Genomic DNA, 16749 nt, shown 5'->3' on the forward strand with positions numbered 1-16749 from the left:
GAGGGGGAAAAAAACAAGCATGAAAACTAAAAAGGCAGACCTTCATGTCACTTAAAATTTAATGTTCTCATTTTAATTACAACCACGTTGAGCTATGGCTGAAATTAGGTTAAGTCACTGTTTTTCCTGGGCTTCTTCCCACCACTCGGAAGAGGTAACTCTGAGAATTTCCCTTTCCCTTTGCTCCCTGGCCTGACCTTCCCTCACCTTTCCTTCTCTGACCCTTAATACTGCCCCTGGATGCTGGAAGCACAGAGAAGCACCAGGGCACACAGTGTTGGCAGCTGTGGGCATGGCTTGTGATCTGGTTGTTGTGATATTGGTGGGCATGACAGAGCAGGCACCTCTTCTGCAGGCGGATTGCCAAGGAAAAGGTCCTGTCTATTCCCACTTCAGAGGCCCAGCTCAATATTGCATAGGTGAAAATAGGAAAGTCTGAAGAAATTCATATGGAGAGATAACCCAGACATTTTATATTTTATAGGGAATGTTTTCTTATATTGAGGCCATGTTTTCCTCAAGCAATTATTTTGCTAATGAAAAACGATGGGATCAAGCAAGTTCTTGTTTTACTGTCAAATCAGTGGTGGCAGTGATGTTTTGAACAAATCCAGTGCATTCAACCTTTCACCTCTAATGTGCAGAGATTCAAGTGTAACAGAAGTAGAATTGATCTGTGATGTTGGTGGGAAGGTGGAGATCATCTTGTGAAAGTTTCCAAATACCACAGTGCAATAGTCTGCCCCATTTTGGAACAGAGCTTGCCCTCTGCCCTTGGCAGTGCTAAGCTGGTGGGCAAGGGCTTACTTAGCTCCCTTGCATAGTCAGGAAATCAGCTGTGCCATGGACAGACCTCTTTTCCCAGGCAAAATTTATTAGTTTGCTTAAAAAGTCACCCATGGGAGAGATGAACACAATCACCCAGGAGAGTGAATGGAAGTTAATGAACAAAGAGTTAATACAAAAATCTGAGATCTGTATCTCTGTTCATTCATGTCTTACCATCTTTTATTCACACAGTCTTTTCAGCAGTTCCAAAACTCCTGCAGTTCATTCTTCCACTTTGTGTGCTGGTCCAATATTATTCCTTTCCTTATCAGCTAGTGATCATAATTTGTGTATTATTTGTCTTATTGCTTTTGGGTATAATACCAAATATGTTCAGTAAAGGCAGGTAAAAGTGTTTGAGCTGTTACAAATAGAAGCCATTATAAAACCCTTGTAAGAATGATAATGAACTGGAGGAGGTTTGCATTTTCTTTTTTCTTCTTTTTCTAAGTGGCTTTTAGGTGTGTTGAACTTGATAAAGAGGAGATCCTGTTTGGCGGGTGCTCTGCTGTAGCAATTTCTGCATGCTGTGGGAATGAGGGAGGGCATTGCAATTCTATATATAAAGCATCCAAGCTTGAAGAGGGCAGCCTAGAAAGTGGCAGCATTAGCACTGCCTGCTTGGAACAGAGGGGAGCACTGAGAACACTGCCCAGGCGGGGCGCGCATCATGCTCCCAACACTGGTACTGCTCATCTTCTGCAGTTTCCTGCACTCTGCCGGTAAGTCCGGGGTGCCTGGGCTCCTCTTGGTACGTGGCTTGAAGGAAAACTGTAGTATGACATCACATGAGGTCCAGGTTTTGTTCTTCTTTCCCACAAACTGCAGAATTCAGTTTACATATTTTCTTCTCTTTTGCTTCATCTTAAAACACAACAGGTTATTTAATAAATACATGGCTGAAATAAAATAATTCATTCTTCACTATTTCAGAAAGCTGGTCACTGATTTGTTTGATTCTTCTCTAAAACTCATTCCCTAGTTACAGGTTATATTTTTAATGGACTTCTGTTGTATTTCCAATTTGCCAAGTACCTTCATCTTTCAGATGTTCATGATCCAGTGTCCTAGCAATTGTCGTTGCAGATTTATATTGTATATCTTCTGTGTAGAGTGATAATCAAAATCATTTTTCTTTGTTATGTGAACTGCAAAAAGCATTAAGTATGAGCTATGTGATGGCATTTCTTTTTTGAAGAATTACATGATAGAAACCATGATAGAAACAATCCTATGCTGCAAAACAGGCAAATGGTCCTAGTCTAAAAATTTTACATGACTCTTGATGTATTCCTCCATATATTGTTCAGTACAATCCTTCAGTCTTTCTAAGAAGTCTTTCTTACTTTTTTGATCCAACCCACCTGTATACAGATGAATGTGTAATTTCTGAAAGAAGATTTCATAGGTAAGTTCACTGGCTCTGTAGCTACTCAGCCGCCTTACTCGTTACTCCTTCTGCCCTGTTACCAGTGGATTTTTTGAGAATAAGTCTTTTTTGCCATGGTTTGGCATGGCTTAAGATTTTTTTTTTTTTTGATCTCTTCTGTATATTCTCTTTAATTACCAGTTATTACAGTTAGAATTTCAAGAAAAGATTTCAAGCTGCTAAAAAGCATACTTCACTTGCTTTAGGTGAAACAAAGCTAAATTTATTTCTTCTGTGTTGTGTTTACAACATTTAATGAATCATGTAGTTCAAATTGCATGGGGACATTTATTGCTCTTAAATCACTGACTTAAACTGTAGCTTGAAAACAATTAAAATATGAGCAACTCAACCCTTTAGTAGACTCTCAGAGCCAATTTCTAACCTCAGCTGTGTTGTTATAAATCAGGTATAAATCCATTCACTGTATCAGCACCATTGTAACCAATATTTAGTCAAGTACCTGAACATGGGTCCTAACCCCGAGTTTTGCTGCCTGCAAGAGTAAAATCTTCATCTACATTACTTCCTGTTTTAGATAATAGATGTATTGATATAAATACTTGCAATCAAATAGAAAATTGCTGTAGACACTTACACAGACACAAGCAAAAATGTAAATTTTGCAATCCCAAATCAGAATTTTCTATACAAAGGACTCAGTTGAATTTAAAGATAAAAACCCTAGAAGCAGGATCTAGAAAATTGTTACAAAGTAGTTTTCTCCTTTGGGATGTGTCAATATTTTAGGTCCTTGGAATGCCTCACAAGATTTGAGACTCTGAAAACAAGCAGATTTCATTCTGTCAAGGAACGATTTGAAATCAGGCAATTTTTGGATGTTGATTTGTATGTTCTTAAATTGGCAAAGATGCAGGGTGCTCATTGTTTTGAACTCTAGATCCAAGTGTTGTATCCTCAGAATGAGTCTGACCAAAGCCAGGACTTAATTCTCTTCTTCATGGATCTGCATCCAAATTCTGTACCTTGAGTCTGTCTCTAGGTAGAAATATAAATATTGATTGTAAGGGCATATATTTGATTATTTGATGTGAAATCTGATGGAAAGTGATAACAAGAAAATCAGTAAACATGCTTGAGTTAAAAAAAAATCTGCAGAAGCTTGAAACCTGATGAAAACTGTTAGTTCTAGTCTTTTCTTAATGAGAAGTGCTGATTCATTGATTAAAATGAGGCTTCACCCCTTTAGCTATTTCAATAATCAAAACTTCATGGATCCTTTTGAGAGGTTTGTGTACAGTCATACTTTTTCTTATGAAGTATGTAACTAGGAAGTCACCTTGATTTATGCTGTTCGCATATCTATGTTTGCAAGAGAAAAAGGGAGGTGAAAATTTTATACAGAAGAGAAATCATCATGAACATGTGCAACTGATAACTCATATTACAGCTACAGCTTTACCAGTACCCTCAGTGTTAAGTTTAATTTTAGGCTTCTATCATTTGTTCTAAAGCTCTTATTCTTTCCAGAACATCTGACATTTCAACATTTCTGTTTGTCTCCAATTAGAAGAGAAAAATGGAACTCTTTACAAAACAGAGATTTTAAATTATTTCTGCAAGTTGGAAGTACAAAGATTTCATTTAAGTGTTTTGTTTTATTTTCTTTTATCTGATGTGAAATACTTTGATTGAAGCCAGTACAACATAAAATTGTATTTTCCCATAGGGATGTTTCATAGTAACCAGAGATTAGGAACAAAATTACTTATTTCTTCATAGTACGTCATGTTCCCTGGTTTGTACTGCTGCTGTGTACAAGGCAGGCTGACCACACAGAAACTGCTCTTCAACAGATACCATTCTCAAAGAAGTTGGCCAGCTGGAGAAGAGTGGGAATTGAGAGTAAAACCTTCCTTTATCCAAGAGAAGTGAAACTCTGGGTTAAGTTCTGCTGAGATAATTCAAAATAAGTATTTCTGTTGCGATAACTCAAAATAAGTATTTAATGTAATTTCTCAAAGGAAAACAGAATACTTGCGGTAATAGTAAAATGTCAGAAAGGAAGATTTCAGTACTTTAAAAATCTCATTTAACACTAGGACAGCCTTTTAAATGAAAAAAATCTTAAATGACTGCAAAATTCAACTTCTGCATAGCCATAGTACTTGCTACATCTGTACAATCTGCCATTTTGTGTGCTTCTGGTCGGTTATGTTGCCAGGAAGACTTAGTTATTCTCTTCAGAGTTAAGTGTGAAAAAAAGAATGTACATGCTGAGAATAATTACTGCATTGTAATTAGTATAATAGTTTGATCGGACAGGATACTGATTGGCAGATAGTCAGGAAATGGTTCTGTATTTGTTTTATTAGGTAGTCTTTGGGCAAAGTTAAAGTGGATTTCATATCCATAGTTATTTTCAATCTAACCCTTGTACACCTCCATATAATCCAGGATTATTATTATGCTCAAATTTAATCTAAATACCAAAGGTGAAGTGTGTGTTAAATTTTGTTTGCCATGCTTAGGTGCTTGAGTTTGAAAAGATACCAAAAAGGCTTTATAAACTGATTTGTCTGTTCTAATCTAAAATATTTGTCCATTAGACATTTTACTTTACATCAAGCTGTCTAGATAGATCTGACTTGAAGTAATGTTTTAAGGATTCAGTTCCTGCAAATCTAATATCCTTTAGAAATTACACACTTCTAAATCCCATTCATGAGTGTTTGAAGTTTAGGATTAAACTGTAATGATTGGAAAACTGTATAGCCAATAATAATAGATTATTGAACAGATGCAGATATAAAAATCCAGGCATTCAAAAAAGGCAGCAGCAACTCTGGGCATGAAGGGTGTTAGCTTGAAAGCCACAAACTGACTGTTCCTTTTAGTGGTGTACTTACTGTGATGCACGGTTCACTAGGAACTTGGAAGGAGCTTGCTGGATTTTGGAAATGCCTGCTGAGTTGCAGGCCAACCATGGAGGTTTTCTAAAACACTGGCAAGATCTCAAACAGCTATTGGCCAGTGCTGACCAGTTCTAGACAGCAAGGCAGCATGAGTAGGATTAGAATGATTTTGTGATGAGTGTGTCAGACAATTTGGGAGTGGCTGAGATAAATGCCATTTTAAGCTATTAGAACAATTAGCATGGGAGCACTTCTGTCACTAAATTTATATCCTTGATTTATTTCCCTTGTGCCTAAATATTCATTGTATGCAATTCTACCAGTATAGTATTTTCGCTCTTAAAAACTTATTTTAGTTTATTCAGATAACATCTTCATTCAGCAAGTACTGTTTCATGTAAGAATTGAGGTATAGAATGTTGGGAATGTTGGAGATGTCTGGATCTGAGATCCAAAGCAAAAGGATGTGCTGAAACACCCAGTTCCAAAATTCCCTCTTGTGCTTTAACCTAGCCTTACATAAAAGGCAGAGCCTCACCTGTTTTCCTGCAGCCCTTGAGGTAGCACATGGCAAATACTACCTCACCTTCAGCAGCACAGCATGGAATTGGCTAAGAGTCTGCTACAGCTGGTGAGCTCCCTGGAGGCTTCCACTCACTGCAGCATCCAAGGAAGCAAGAGCATCCTGCAGAGCTCTAGTGTATATATAGATATTTATGTGGATTTGGCCTGGTTTATTTGATGAAAGAAACCTTCTGCCACAACACTTTCTATGTTGCAAAAGATCCTAAACAGGTAATAAAGAATTGCCTGGGTTCTACAAGATACTTGCTCCTGCTATCTAAGAAATACCAGACATGAGAAAATTTAAATTTGAGTAGCACATTTCTGAAGCACCTCAGGTCTTTATTCCAGCCTCTTGTTTAGGTTTTTACACCCAGCTATTGACTCTGAGAGCTCACTTCAGCAGTGCTGGAGGAAAATGCTGGGTGAAGGAGCCGTTGGGTCTGTGTGAGAATGTGGAGCAGTTGGGCTCATGCAGCAGGTCTGTGTTTGACATGGGAAAAGAACCACACTGCACTCAGCATTTTTTCAACATTCCTTGGCTTCTCCCAACCAAACCAGGCTTTGTGAAGAGACGTGTGGAAAGGGAGCAGGTGACAGCTTGCATCATTCTGCCTTAACATGAACAGCAAAGGCAGCAACTACGCCTGGGGATTTCCTGCTCTTCAGCTCCAGATCCCACAGTTCTTGTAAAGAGCACATGGGACAATACTTTCCCCATATTTTCACACTTTTGGCTATTCCTTCCACTACTTCTACCCAGATGGTGAAACAAGAGCATAAGGAAATATTTATCCCACTTATTTTAACAGGAACATGGGATTTTAATATGAAGTGTAGGAGCTCTCATATTGCATAGAATTACGGGCAAATTTTGGAAACATTTATCCGATACAAAAGAATTTTCTATTACCTAATTATGTAATAGGAATTATGTGATTTTCCATGATAATTGTCATTCACATTTGTGTGACAGAGTACAATTCATATGTGCTGATCTTGCTTTGACTTGCAGCATGCTTAAAAATAAATAAATGTACAAATATTCAACTCCTTTTGCTCAGAGGATAACTTCATTGTGTTGTCTTTTTTCCTTTCACAGCTTTTGAAGGAAATTATTGGTCCCCCATTCTTCTCCAAAAACAGAAAGAATCTCTGCAAATAAGTAAGTGTCTGACCTGCTTTTTAATGTTTGCATTCGAGTGTGAGTGACAACTCTATTCAGTATCGAGTCCATATTGCTGAAGGCACTGTACAAACCACATAATAAAAATAAGTCTTTGCCTCAAGGAGCATATGTTTTGAAGCATTAAATTCTAGAAATTCCAAAAGAAGACTTTGCATGTGAAAAGATTGTAAAATGCGTTGTCTAACTGTGGTAAGTTTTAAACTAAATGAAAAGTGCTTTAGTGTGCCATGCTGAGGTTTTGATGCCTGAGGATAGAAACTGTGAGCTGTTTAATAGCCTTTTACATTTAGAAATGTGCCATTGGGGTAATTTGTGTGATATGTTTGATTTTCATTCCTACATATTACTGCCTAATACTATCTAAAAATTTAGGATATGGATTCTTTTGATATTGCAAAATCCAGGAAAGTAAATAAAGAACATTCTCCATAGAGATTAGGTCTGTGAAAATGATTTTAAAGTTTTCAGGTTAAAACAAGCTTATATGCAAATGGACAATCAGAGTGTGGAATACTTCTTCCTCACCTTTATAGCCAGCGGCCAGAGAGGGGTCAGAGCAGGACAGATCTCTGCTTCAATGTTCAACTGTGCCAGCTGCTGCCATACTTCTGGTAGTTTACCAGCAGCTTTCCCTTAACTCCAAAGAATGGCTTGTGTGCATCTGTCCAAATATGTATGCAAAATTAACTCCAGCCACCTACTTACTGTAAATTTGTGCTAGTTCTTCTGAATCTGAGAAATACAAATAGTGAGGTACTACTATCTTACCTGTGTAAAACAATGTGCAATGCCAATACAAAACAAAACAAAAAAAACATACTATAACTTTAAAATATTTAAAATATTAGATATGGTTGGAAGTATGGTTGGAAAGGCAGGTATCCTCAAAACATTAACTCATAATTAAAATGTAATGGTAAATTTTGACTGTAGTTATTGTGGAATTTTCTGCTACAAAGAAATTTTGGTTCTGTTCAAAATGATGGACAAAGACTTGGAAGCCAGAGCACAAGGGAGGGGTAAGCAGAAAAATATCAATACCCTCACATAATTCTCTGAACTGAAAATAATTGGAGACTGAGAGAATATCTGTGGAAGTATAAATGCCTGATCTTGTGGTAGTCTTCCCTTGGGCAGGCTGTTAATGGTCACTGCTGGAAATAAAATACAGAGCTACATCAACCCTTAGGCAGAACCAACACACTTTTTCACATGTCCTTTTCTCAAGATATATGAGGCACTGACTTCTAAATTTGAAGTTAGTTCAATAGTCATTTGGTTTTCCATGTCCATGGCAAGAAGGAATGAATGTCACCGTGCTAACATGATATATTTTACGGGACATGATGTTCCTCTGCTATGGGATACAGAAGGCTACAGCCCTTCTGAAAACACAAAATTTTCACAAGATCCTTTCTAGAATAAGTAAGGATATAAATCATAATATTCTGATTTTTTTTTCTATCTATTTACAGACAATCTTCCTAGTAATTAATATTTTTAAGGTTTTACACTAAAATATCATGCTTTGCTGCTGCATACCATTAGAAATCAATTCTCTGTACTCCAAAGCTAGTTGTATTCCAGTGGCTGAATGAAATTCTTTATCCAGTTTGGGGAAAATGTGGAAGTGTGGAACAAAAATAATTATATAAAATGAAAATTTATTATAATAAGCATTTATTTAGGCAGAAGAAACTGAGAGTGGCTTGAATTAGAATTCTCATTCAGTATAAGCATAGAGAAGCTACATGGAGTTTATGCTTAAAGTAAAAATAGTTGAAAGACTTTTAATCTGACAAAAATTTCTCAAATATTCAGGAACTCACCTCATTCTGCTGTCTCTTCTTACAGCAGGAGAAAAAATAGAGCATGGATATAGACTAATTAAAAGAAAATCCCTAGATTTTATATAGTAAAAGCTGAACTCAAAAGACAAACACATAACCTGGATTTAAACTTGTTTGAGTTATTGACATTCCCATTTATTATTTTTCTTTGATAAGATTTAAATAAAAACAAATACAGTGACCGTGCTCCTGTATTTATTGAAAGGGGCACCTCTTGCACTGTGACCATTGTGCAGCTCTGGGTAATCATTCCTTGGCACACTCTGGGGTTTGGTGGTCAGTATCACTCAGGCACAGTATATTAAACTAGCTGGACTTGAGCATGAAGGATCAATGATAACAATTAGCCAATTCCTATTTTCCAGTCAGACCTCCAGGACAGAACAGAAGTGTGGAAGAGGAGTACTTTTTGCCAACAGGTAACTGCTCATTGGGAAACAGTATTTTCTGCATGACCTGGATAAAACCAGTAGCATTCTGCAGTTATTTGATCTCTTCTCTATAGTTAAAAGAGATGTTCTGACTTTAAAGCAATAAATGTAAATTGCATGTAAACTTTGATAAACTTATCTGATACTTTGTAACTCTAAGATATATGCTAAGATGCCTGAGCTTCATATGATACCATAAGCAGAAATAATTAAAAAATGAAAGTAACAATCTAAAGTCCGGAAATGCAAAACTGAGGACATGATTTTAGGTACTTCAATAAAATTATCAGCTTCAGAGGGAGTGTTCAAATGCTGCAAGTAGGTGCAGAACTATCGAACAGCAGGTGATGGAGTTGTATCTCTTTTTTTTTTTGACTCATTTCCACATCTGAACATCTGTCTATTCAGATGAACATTCCAGACTACTTCTTAAAAATTAAAACTGATTAAAACAATCCATATATTTATAAAAATGGCTGGAACTTTGTTACACAAAAACACAGTAGAGAGAATGTGGAATTACAGGCTGGGCTTTGAAGACTGTCTTTGGATATCTGGTGATTGACTGTGCAGTTAATCATGATAGAGTAATGCCATAGCTTGGTAAATGCTGTGCCTGAGATGTTTAGGCTCTGTCCAGTAGCAAGCTGTCACCTTTGCAAAGAGATCTAGCAGACTGAAATAGGAAGGTAAATATATTACCCTTAGGAGTTGAAAGGGCTTTTCTCAATCTAGGAAGTTAGGGAATTCTCCTCTGCTTGCAGTAAATGGGAATATTGCTCTCACTCCTAATATTGTTTCACTTCCTGACTTGAGATAAAATTTTGAGATTACAAAAGAATTAAAAGACCAAACAGAGGGCTAGAATGTTGTTTACAGAATTAATCTGAGCAGAAACTTAATAGCGTGTCCTAGTATTTATATTTGAAATGCTAATCAGAATGAGCAAATATGCTAAATCCATGTTTCTTTCTCTTTTGTAGTTTTGAGCAAGGATTCCTGTTCTACCTGGGGAGGAGGGCATTTTTCAACCTTTGATAAATACCAGTATGACTTCACTGGGACTTGCAACTACATCTTTGCAACTGTATGTGATGAGACCAGTCCAGACTTCAACATTCAGTTCCGTCGTGGGCTGGACAAAAAAATTGCAAGGATCATTATTGAGCTTGGACCTTCTGTTGTCATTGTTGAGAAAGGCAGCATTTCTGTCAGGAGTGTTGGGTAAGATTCTGCCATGAATGGGGCATGAAGTGTTTAGAGAAGGCAGGGAGTTATATAACAGGTGCAGGGAGTTATATAGCAAGTGCACTGATGACTGCTTTGTGTCAAAAATTACTAATGAACAAATTCCAAAAGTTAACACACCTAACTGGACTCTACTCCCATTGCTTCCCATCAAGCACTCATACTCTACAACATTCTCTTTATGGTTTCTCTGATCTTGTCAGTTTTCAGTCATAATTCTTATATTAAAATGCCATAGACTCTCCTCAGTATAATCAGTATTAGTTTCACCACACCAGCTTCATGGTTCTTGAAACATATAACTGTGCTCTAATAAAGTCAAACCAAGTGAAGATGCCAAGACCTGTGCAAACAGTGTCAGTAGTAGAATCACTGCAACCCATTTTTTGGTGATCCTGCTATGAAACTGCTCATGTGAATTTTCAATCAACAGAAACTTTCATGTGTTTTGAAATGTCACAGTTAAAAAGGAAAAAATTCTGTTTCATGTTGCTGCAAGTACTGAGACTGGGTGTGTATCATATCCAAAATAAATAACTAATACCTGCATAACCTTGCTATGAGGTTGGTTTCTCTTCTCACCTTATTTCAGTGTCATTCAGTTGCCTTACACGAGCAATGGAATCCAGATAGCGCCTTATGGACGCAACATCCGCCTGGTAGCCAAGCTGATGGAGATGGAACTGGTGGTCATGTGGAACAATGATGACTACCTCATGGTTAGTAAAATGCAGAGAAGAAAAGTCTCACTAATTTACTGGAATGGCAAGAACTCTCTGAACTTAATGGGTGCTTTTGCATGTATTTACTATTTTGATATTTATTCTTTTCCTGCTTTATCCATTCCTCTTGAAATAATGAACTTTGCATATTACTTTCCCTTGCTGCATTGGTAGTTTAGCTAAAGCCACCAGTGCTGAGATTTGTGGATACTTTCACACATTTTAATCTTTCCTCAGGGTGTTCCAGCAGATGAAATCTTTTTCTTAAGAGATGTTGAAAGTTGTGTAGAACTTAATACTGGATTCCATAGTTTAGTCTTTTTAATTGGGCTTCCCTGGGACATCTTTTGGTTTCAAATATTGAGTTCTTCTGCCAGTTTCTTTTCTCTTTCCTTTTTCAGAATCTTCTCAGATTTTCCCTTCAAAAACCCCAATACATTTTCTCAGTGTGACCTTCATATTATTGCCACAAAATACACTGAATTCTAAATTGATTAAGTTTGCTAAAACAAGAGGATGTAGTAAATTGTCTGTGAGATTTATCAGCATTATTTACACATATATAAGGGAAAATGGTAGTGTTGGGTTAATCTGACTATACAGAGAATATAGTTTTATTTCTCTGATCTAAGATTTTCATAATAATTCATTCTTTGTAGCCAGTAGTAATACTCTCTTTTTAGTCTCCAGAACAACAGAGAACTGAATAACCTTCTTCTGAAAATAGATTTTCTTCCTTATGTTTCTTAAGAGAAGAAACCTGGAATTTGTGCTCTTGTCAACAAAGATATTAGCAAGGCTTCAGCATTATTTTCTTTTTTTCCTGGATCTTTAGAATGTTATCCCCCCTCAATTCCCTATGTCTTCAAATCTTATTCTTTTTATTAAATACTAATTTTAAAAAATCACTATTTGCCTATTGGGAAAAGACTCCACTGCTTACACAATTCTTCTGCCAAAAAGGCAGTGAAATTAATGAGTAGAATCACTTTTAATTGAGGGCTTGTGCTGAATTTGTTTGAGAAAGTTATTGCTGTATAGATAATTTTACTTTGGGTGATCCTTTAAAATATGTTGTTGTATTTCATTTTAGGTTTTGGCCGAAAAAAAATACATGGGGAAAACATGTGGAATGTGTGGGAACTACGATGGTTATGAATTGAATGAATTTGTCCGTGAAGGTAAGAGACAAGGACATTTCAGCAAGGAGGAGAACGACTTAAAGTGAGTCAAGGTGAAAATTGAATACTGTGATAGCATTGCTGTGTTTCAGAATTGAGTAAAGCAGTCCCATGGGGCACCAACATACTTCATATGCTACACACTGTTATCTGCTATAAGCATAATATAATGGGTTCCTCACACAAGTGATAAGGACTCTTATCTTGTAGAAACAGGTGGTAAGGATCACACTCTCCTGACTTCCACAAGAGGCAGTTGTTATCATTGGGAAAATTAACTAGTAGGGCATTTAACATTCAAAGAGTAAAATCTGAGTTTTGCTACATCGCAGCAATAAGTAAACAAATCAATGCAGTCTTTTTCCTGATAAATTATAACTCTTTAATTTCCAGGTAAATTGTTGGATACATATAAATTTGCTGCATTACAAAAAATGGATGATCCATCAGAGATCTGCCTGTCTGAGGAGATACCAATTTCTGCTGTTCCTCACAAAAAATATGTAAGAAAGATCTTCTTGGCTCTTCTCTGCAGTGGTTTCATAAAAATTACTTTGATGAAAAAAACCGGGTACAGTCAACATCTGTATAGCATGATAAGAGAAAGAAAAAGAGTTCTTTGCATTAAAACCACATTTGAATAAAAGGCCACAGGCAATTTTGAGGCTAGATTTAAATCACTCATAAAAATCAACCAGCATTTAGCTCAGAACTTTCTGGAATTCCAGACAGGTCATCACAGGAAATTCATGGAAACCAGTAAAGCTTTAAGAACTTTTTATCTAACAGCTGGAGAACTGACACTATAAGCTGTACAGATTTGAAAATATTCACAATGCCTATGACATAATGCCAGATAACAGCACTGATAACAGGGACAGCCACCATCAACTGCTGTCACTTACAGTTCTAAGTGAAAAGAAAGTCAGTGTGCCTGAGAACCTTTGAGACCTTACACTGCAGTAGGCCCCATGGCAGGCAACAGAAATGCATTAAGTGTGTGCTCAAAGAGGAATGAATTTTGTGATCTTAACATCTGGGATGTTTTTCACGGAACATATTCTCTCATGTTTGCCATGAAACAACACATTTCCTGTGTGTAATGTTCTCAGCCATTTTTAGGGGGGCTGATGGCACAGAAAGGGACTTAATTTTCAACACTATGAGAAGTGGAATTATTTCAATATATCAAGTTCTTTCTGTTGTACAGTGAATTTATATTTCTTTCTATCTGTGAATTTCTCATGCATTTTAAGTCAAATATCCATTATAAAGCGCCAGGGGGAAAAGCAAACAAACCAACAAGAAAATCATAACTAGCAGTGTTATTCCACTGTCATTTTCATATTAAGGAAACACCACCAGAAGCAATATTCTTTCTTTTTTTATTCAGGCTGTGATCTGCTCTCAGCTACTTAATTTGGTGTCACCAACCTGCAGTGTGCCCAAGGATAGGTTTGTCATTCGTTGCCAGCTTGATATGCAGGACTGCAGTGAGCCAGGACAAAACCATTGCACTTGCTCTACACTGTCAGAGTATTCCAGGCAGTGTGCTATGTCCCACCAAATGGTGTTCAACTGGAGAACTGAAAACTTCTGCTGTAAGTTCAAATGGTTTATTCATGAGAGACTGTGCTTAACTTTTCTGTGTCTTAAATAGAGGGATAATGATAATAACTGGAATATTTTTAAAAGTCTCTACTGTCTTTAATCAAACAAATTATTTTCTACAGAGAACAGTGTTCTTAGATAAAGCTGTAAGGAGAGTAGGGGAACCTCAAAAAAGAAGGAAGCTCAAAACATAGCTCATATGTCTAGATCAGTGACAATAAAACAGATAAACATCCACCAAGTGAAAACTGTTTAACTTTTCAAACTTCCTACAGGAGGCTGCTGTTTGAAGAACAGTTTTCTTATTACTGTACTTGGAAAATTAGCCAGTGAAGAGAGATCACTTTTAAATAGCCCCTGAAGTCTTTGAACCTTTTTGCTAATAATTACCATAGCTCCTTTTTTTCAAAGATGATTTTCAGTAGTCCTTTTTCAGATGTTCAACCTTCTTATTTACAGTGACCGATTGGAAGCAAAACCTTGAAGTACTACAGAAAATCTGATTTTTGGTACTTCGTTAGGCTGCAGTATCGCCTGTTTGCCATTCTCCAAGCTTCTGAAAAAATACTTCCAATTTTTTGGGCAAGAAAAATTAAAGAAAGCCAGAGTGAATATATGATGATATATGAACAAAGAATACTTAAATGATTAAATGAATATTGAGGCAGGATAAAAGAATGTTAGTGTCAGAAATCAGAAGGTCTTTTCCTTGCTAGGTAGCAGGTAAAATATTCTGTGTTTACACTTTAAAAATCTTAACACTCCAACTGTTTGTTGCAGCTGTGGGAAAATGTTCTGCGAACCAAATCTATGAGGAATGTGGTTCTCCGTGTATTAAAACCTGTTCCAACCCAGAGTACAGCTGTTCCAGTCACTGTACCTATGGCTGCTTTTGTCCAGAAGGTATCATTTCATCATATTCTTAATGGATCACACAAATATTTTTTGCACATATCCAGTCAAGTGGAATGGACTGCTTAATAATGAACTAGCTGTGCATTTCAGGGCATTGTGCTGCTAGAACTGCTCTTTCTCAGGTAACATAATGTAACTGGAGTCTTGAGTAATTGTGTTCCTTCAAGATGGTTGGTCACTCTCCACAAGAACAGAGCTATGAATACATTTTCCTTACAAGACCATGGTTTGTGATGGGATAAAGATATGCCATCTGCTTAAAGTTCTTTACTTAAATATACATTTATCAGGCACCAGGAAGAGGTAGCATGCCTCAGAGGATTTCTGCAGTATTATGGGAATTTTGTAAATTCCCTTTAAAATAATTCAAGATTAACTCATTACAGAAATAGTGATTATTACTATCATTTGCATTTCAAAATAGGACAATTGACTATGCTTTCATATGACAAAGTAGTCTAAAGCTGTTGTCACTTGTGAATATTCAGTTTCATTTTAATTAGGAGAAAATTTCCTGCCTATTACATCTCAGCGTATGGACACTGGCTGTGCAAGAATAGCATTCTCAGGCTAATTTCAGAAAGCACTCAAGCCATAGTAACTTTAGTGCTAAGTGAGGATGGGGAAAAATGTTTTGTTTATCTTCTTTGGCAGGAACTGTTCTTGATGATATCTCAAAGAATCGGACATGTGTTCACATTAGCCAGTGTCCATGTACACTGAATGGGAAAACATATGCTCCTGGTGAGACAATGAAAGCAGCTTGTAGGACTTGGTGAGTAGCAACAGGTACTTCCATGAGAGAATGAAAAGTATCTTCACCAGACAATTGAAAAATTTTGGCTAACCTTTCAAAGGGCAGCTCCATTCACGGTTTGGAAAAGTTTATGGACTACCCATACAATAGTTCAGCAACTTTGGATTAAGATGAGCAACTTCAACTGACATATGTAGATAAAGAAAATCAAAGCATAGAAAACATAAGGAGAAAAGTGATAAAAACAATGTATTTCATTGCTCTGAAGTAGCTTAGTTTTTAGAGCGTGAAGAAAAGAATAACCTTGCACAGAATTTCTTGTTTTCTGCAGTAAATGTGTGATGGGTCAGTGGAACTGCAAAGACTTGCCCTGCCCTGGAAGGTGTTCACTGGAAGGAGGCTCCTTTGTTACCACGTTTGATTCGAGGCCATATCGATTCCATGGGGTTTGCACTTACATTCTTATGAAGGTAATTTCAACAGAATATCAAATGGATATATTTTAGTCAGTCTCTGGTTTTCTATTGGAACACAAACTGAGGACTTCATAAGATACACATTTATTCTACAAATCATTGTTATACTGGCATAGGCTTCTCTTTTTACTTCTCTTTTCCATTTCCCTCCAGAGTTCCAGCCTGCCACACAATGGAACCCTAATGGCTGTTTATGAAAAGACTGGTTATTCTCATTCTGAGACCTCACTTAGTGCTATAATTTACCAATCTGCAAAGGTAGGTATTCCCTCCACAGGTTCCATCCAGGATTTTATCACGAGATTAGCAAAATAAGTGCTCAGAGTCATTGCTGGTAGCTTGAACTTAAAAATTATGAAGGATAAATACTGAAGATATGTTTCTGCTCATGTATAGACAGTAAAGATCTCAGTTGCTACATCAACTCAGTAAGGTATTTTCAAAGTGAAAGCTAAAAGCAGCATGTTATAGTGTGAGAAAATGCTCGAATTATTTTTTTTCTTTTACGTAGATCATCAGCAGTACAGTTGCTTAACTTAACATATATATACCATCTGTAAAGATAGTTACTTCTGGTTCCATGTCCTCTTCTTACAGGACAAAATTGTGATTTCTCAGAATGATCTCCTTACTGATGATGATGAACTAAAGCGGCTGCCTTACAGATCAGGT

The 16749-nt window shown here is 36.7% G+C and overlaps 1 protein-coding gene across 1 annotated transcript in view; it reads left to right on the forward strand.

Moving 5' to 3' along the window:
- Positions 1 to 1453: 1453 nt before the first annotated feature.
- Positions 1454 to 16749, forward strand: part of MUC6 (mucin 6, oligomeric mucus/gel-forming) — a 41114-nt gene continuing 25818 nt past the window's right edge. The window contains exons 1-12 of the mRNA XM_059849103.1: positions 1454 to 1550; positions 6800 to 6862; positions 10151 to 10391; positions 11008 to 11134; positions 12231 to 12318; positions 12712 to 12821; positions 13712 to 13919; positions 14710 to 14832; positions 15499 to 15619; positions 15933 to 16071; positions 16231 to 16335; positions 16675 to 16747. Of these exons, the coding sequence (XP_059705086.1) occupies positions 1499 to 1550; positions 6800 to 6862; positions 10151 to 10391; positions 11008 to 11134; positions 12231 to 12318; positions 12712 to 12821; positions 13712 to 13919; positions 14710 to 14832; positions 15499 to 15619; positions 15933 to 16071; positions 16231 to 16335; positions 16675 to 16747 (1450 nt within the window). The 5' untranslated portion in view covers positions 1454 to 1498. The remainder of the gene's footprint in view (positions 1551 to 6799; positions 6863 to 10150; positions 10392 to 11007; positions 11135 to 12230; positions 12319 to 12711; positions 12822 to 13711; positions 13920 to 14709; positions 14833 to 15498; positions 15620 to 15932; positions 16072 to 16230; positions 16336 to 16674; positions 16748 to 16749) is intronic.

This window comes from Haemorhous mexicanus, chromosome 6, assembly GCF_027477595.1.
Source record: "Haemorhous mexicanus isolate bHaeMex1 chromosome 6, bHaeMex1.pri, whole genome shotgun sequence".
NCBI classification, from domain to species: domain Eukaryota; kingdom Metazoa; phylum Chordata; class Aves; order Passeriformes; family Fringillidae; genus Haemorhous; species Haemorhous mexicanus.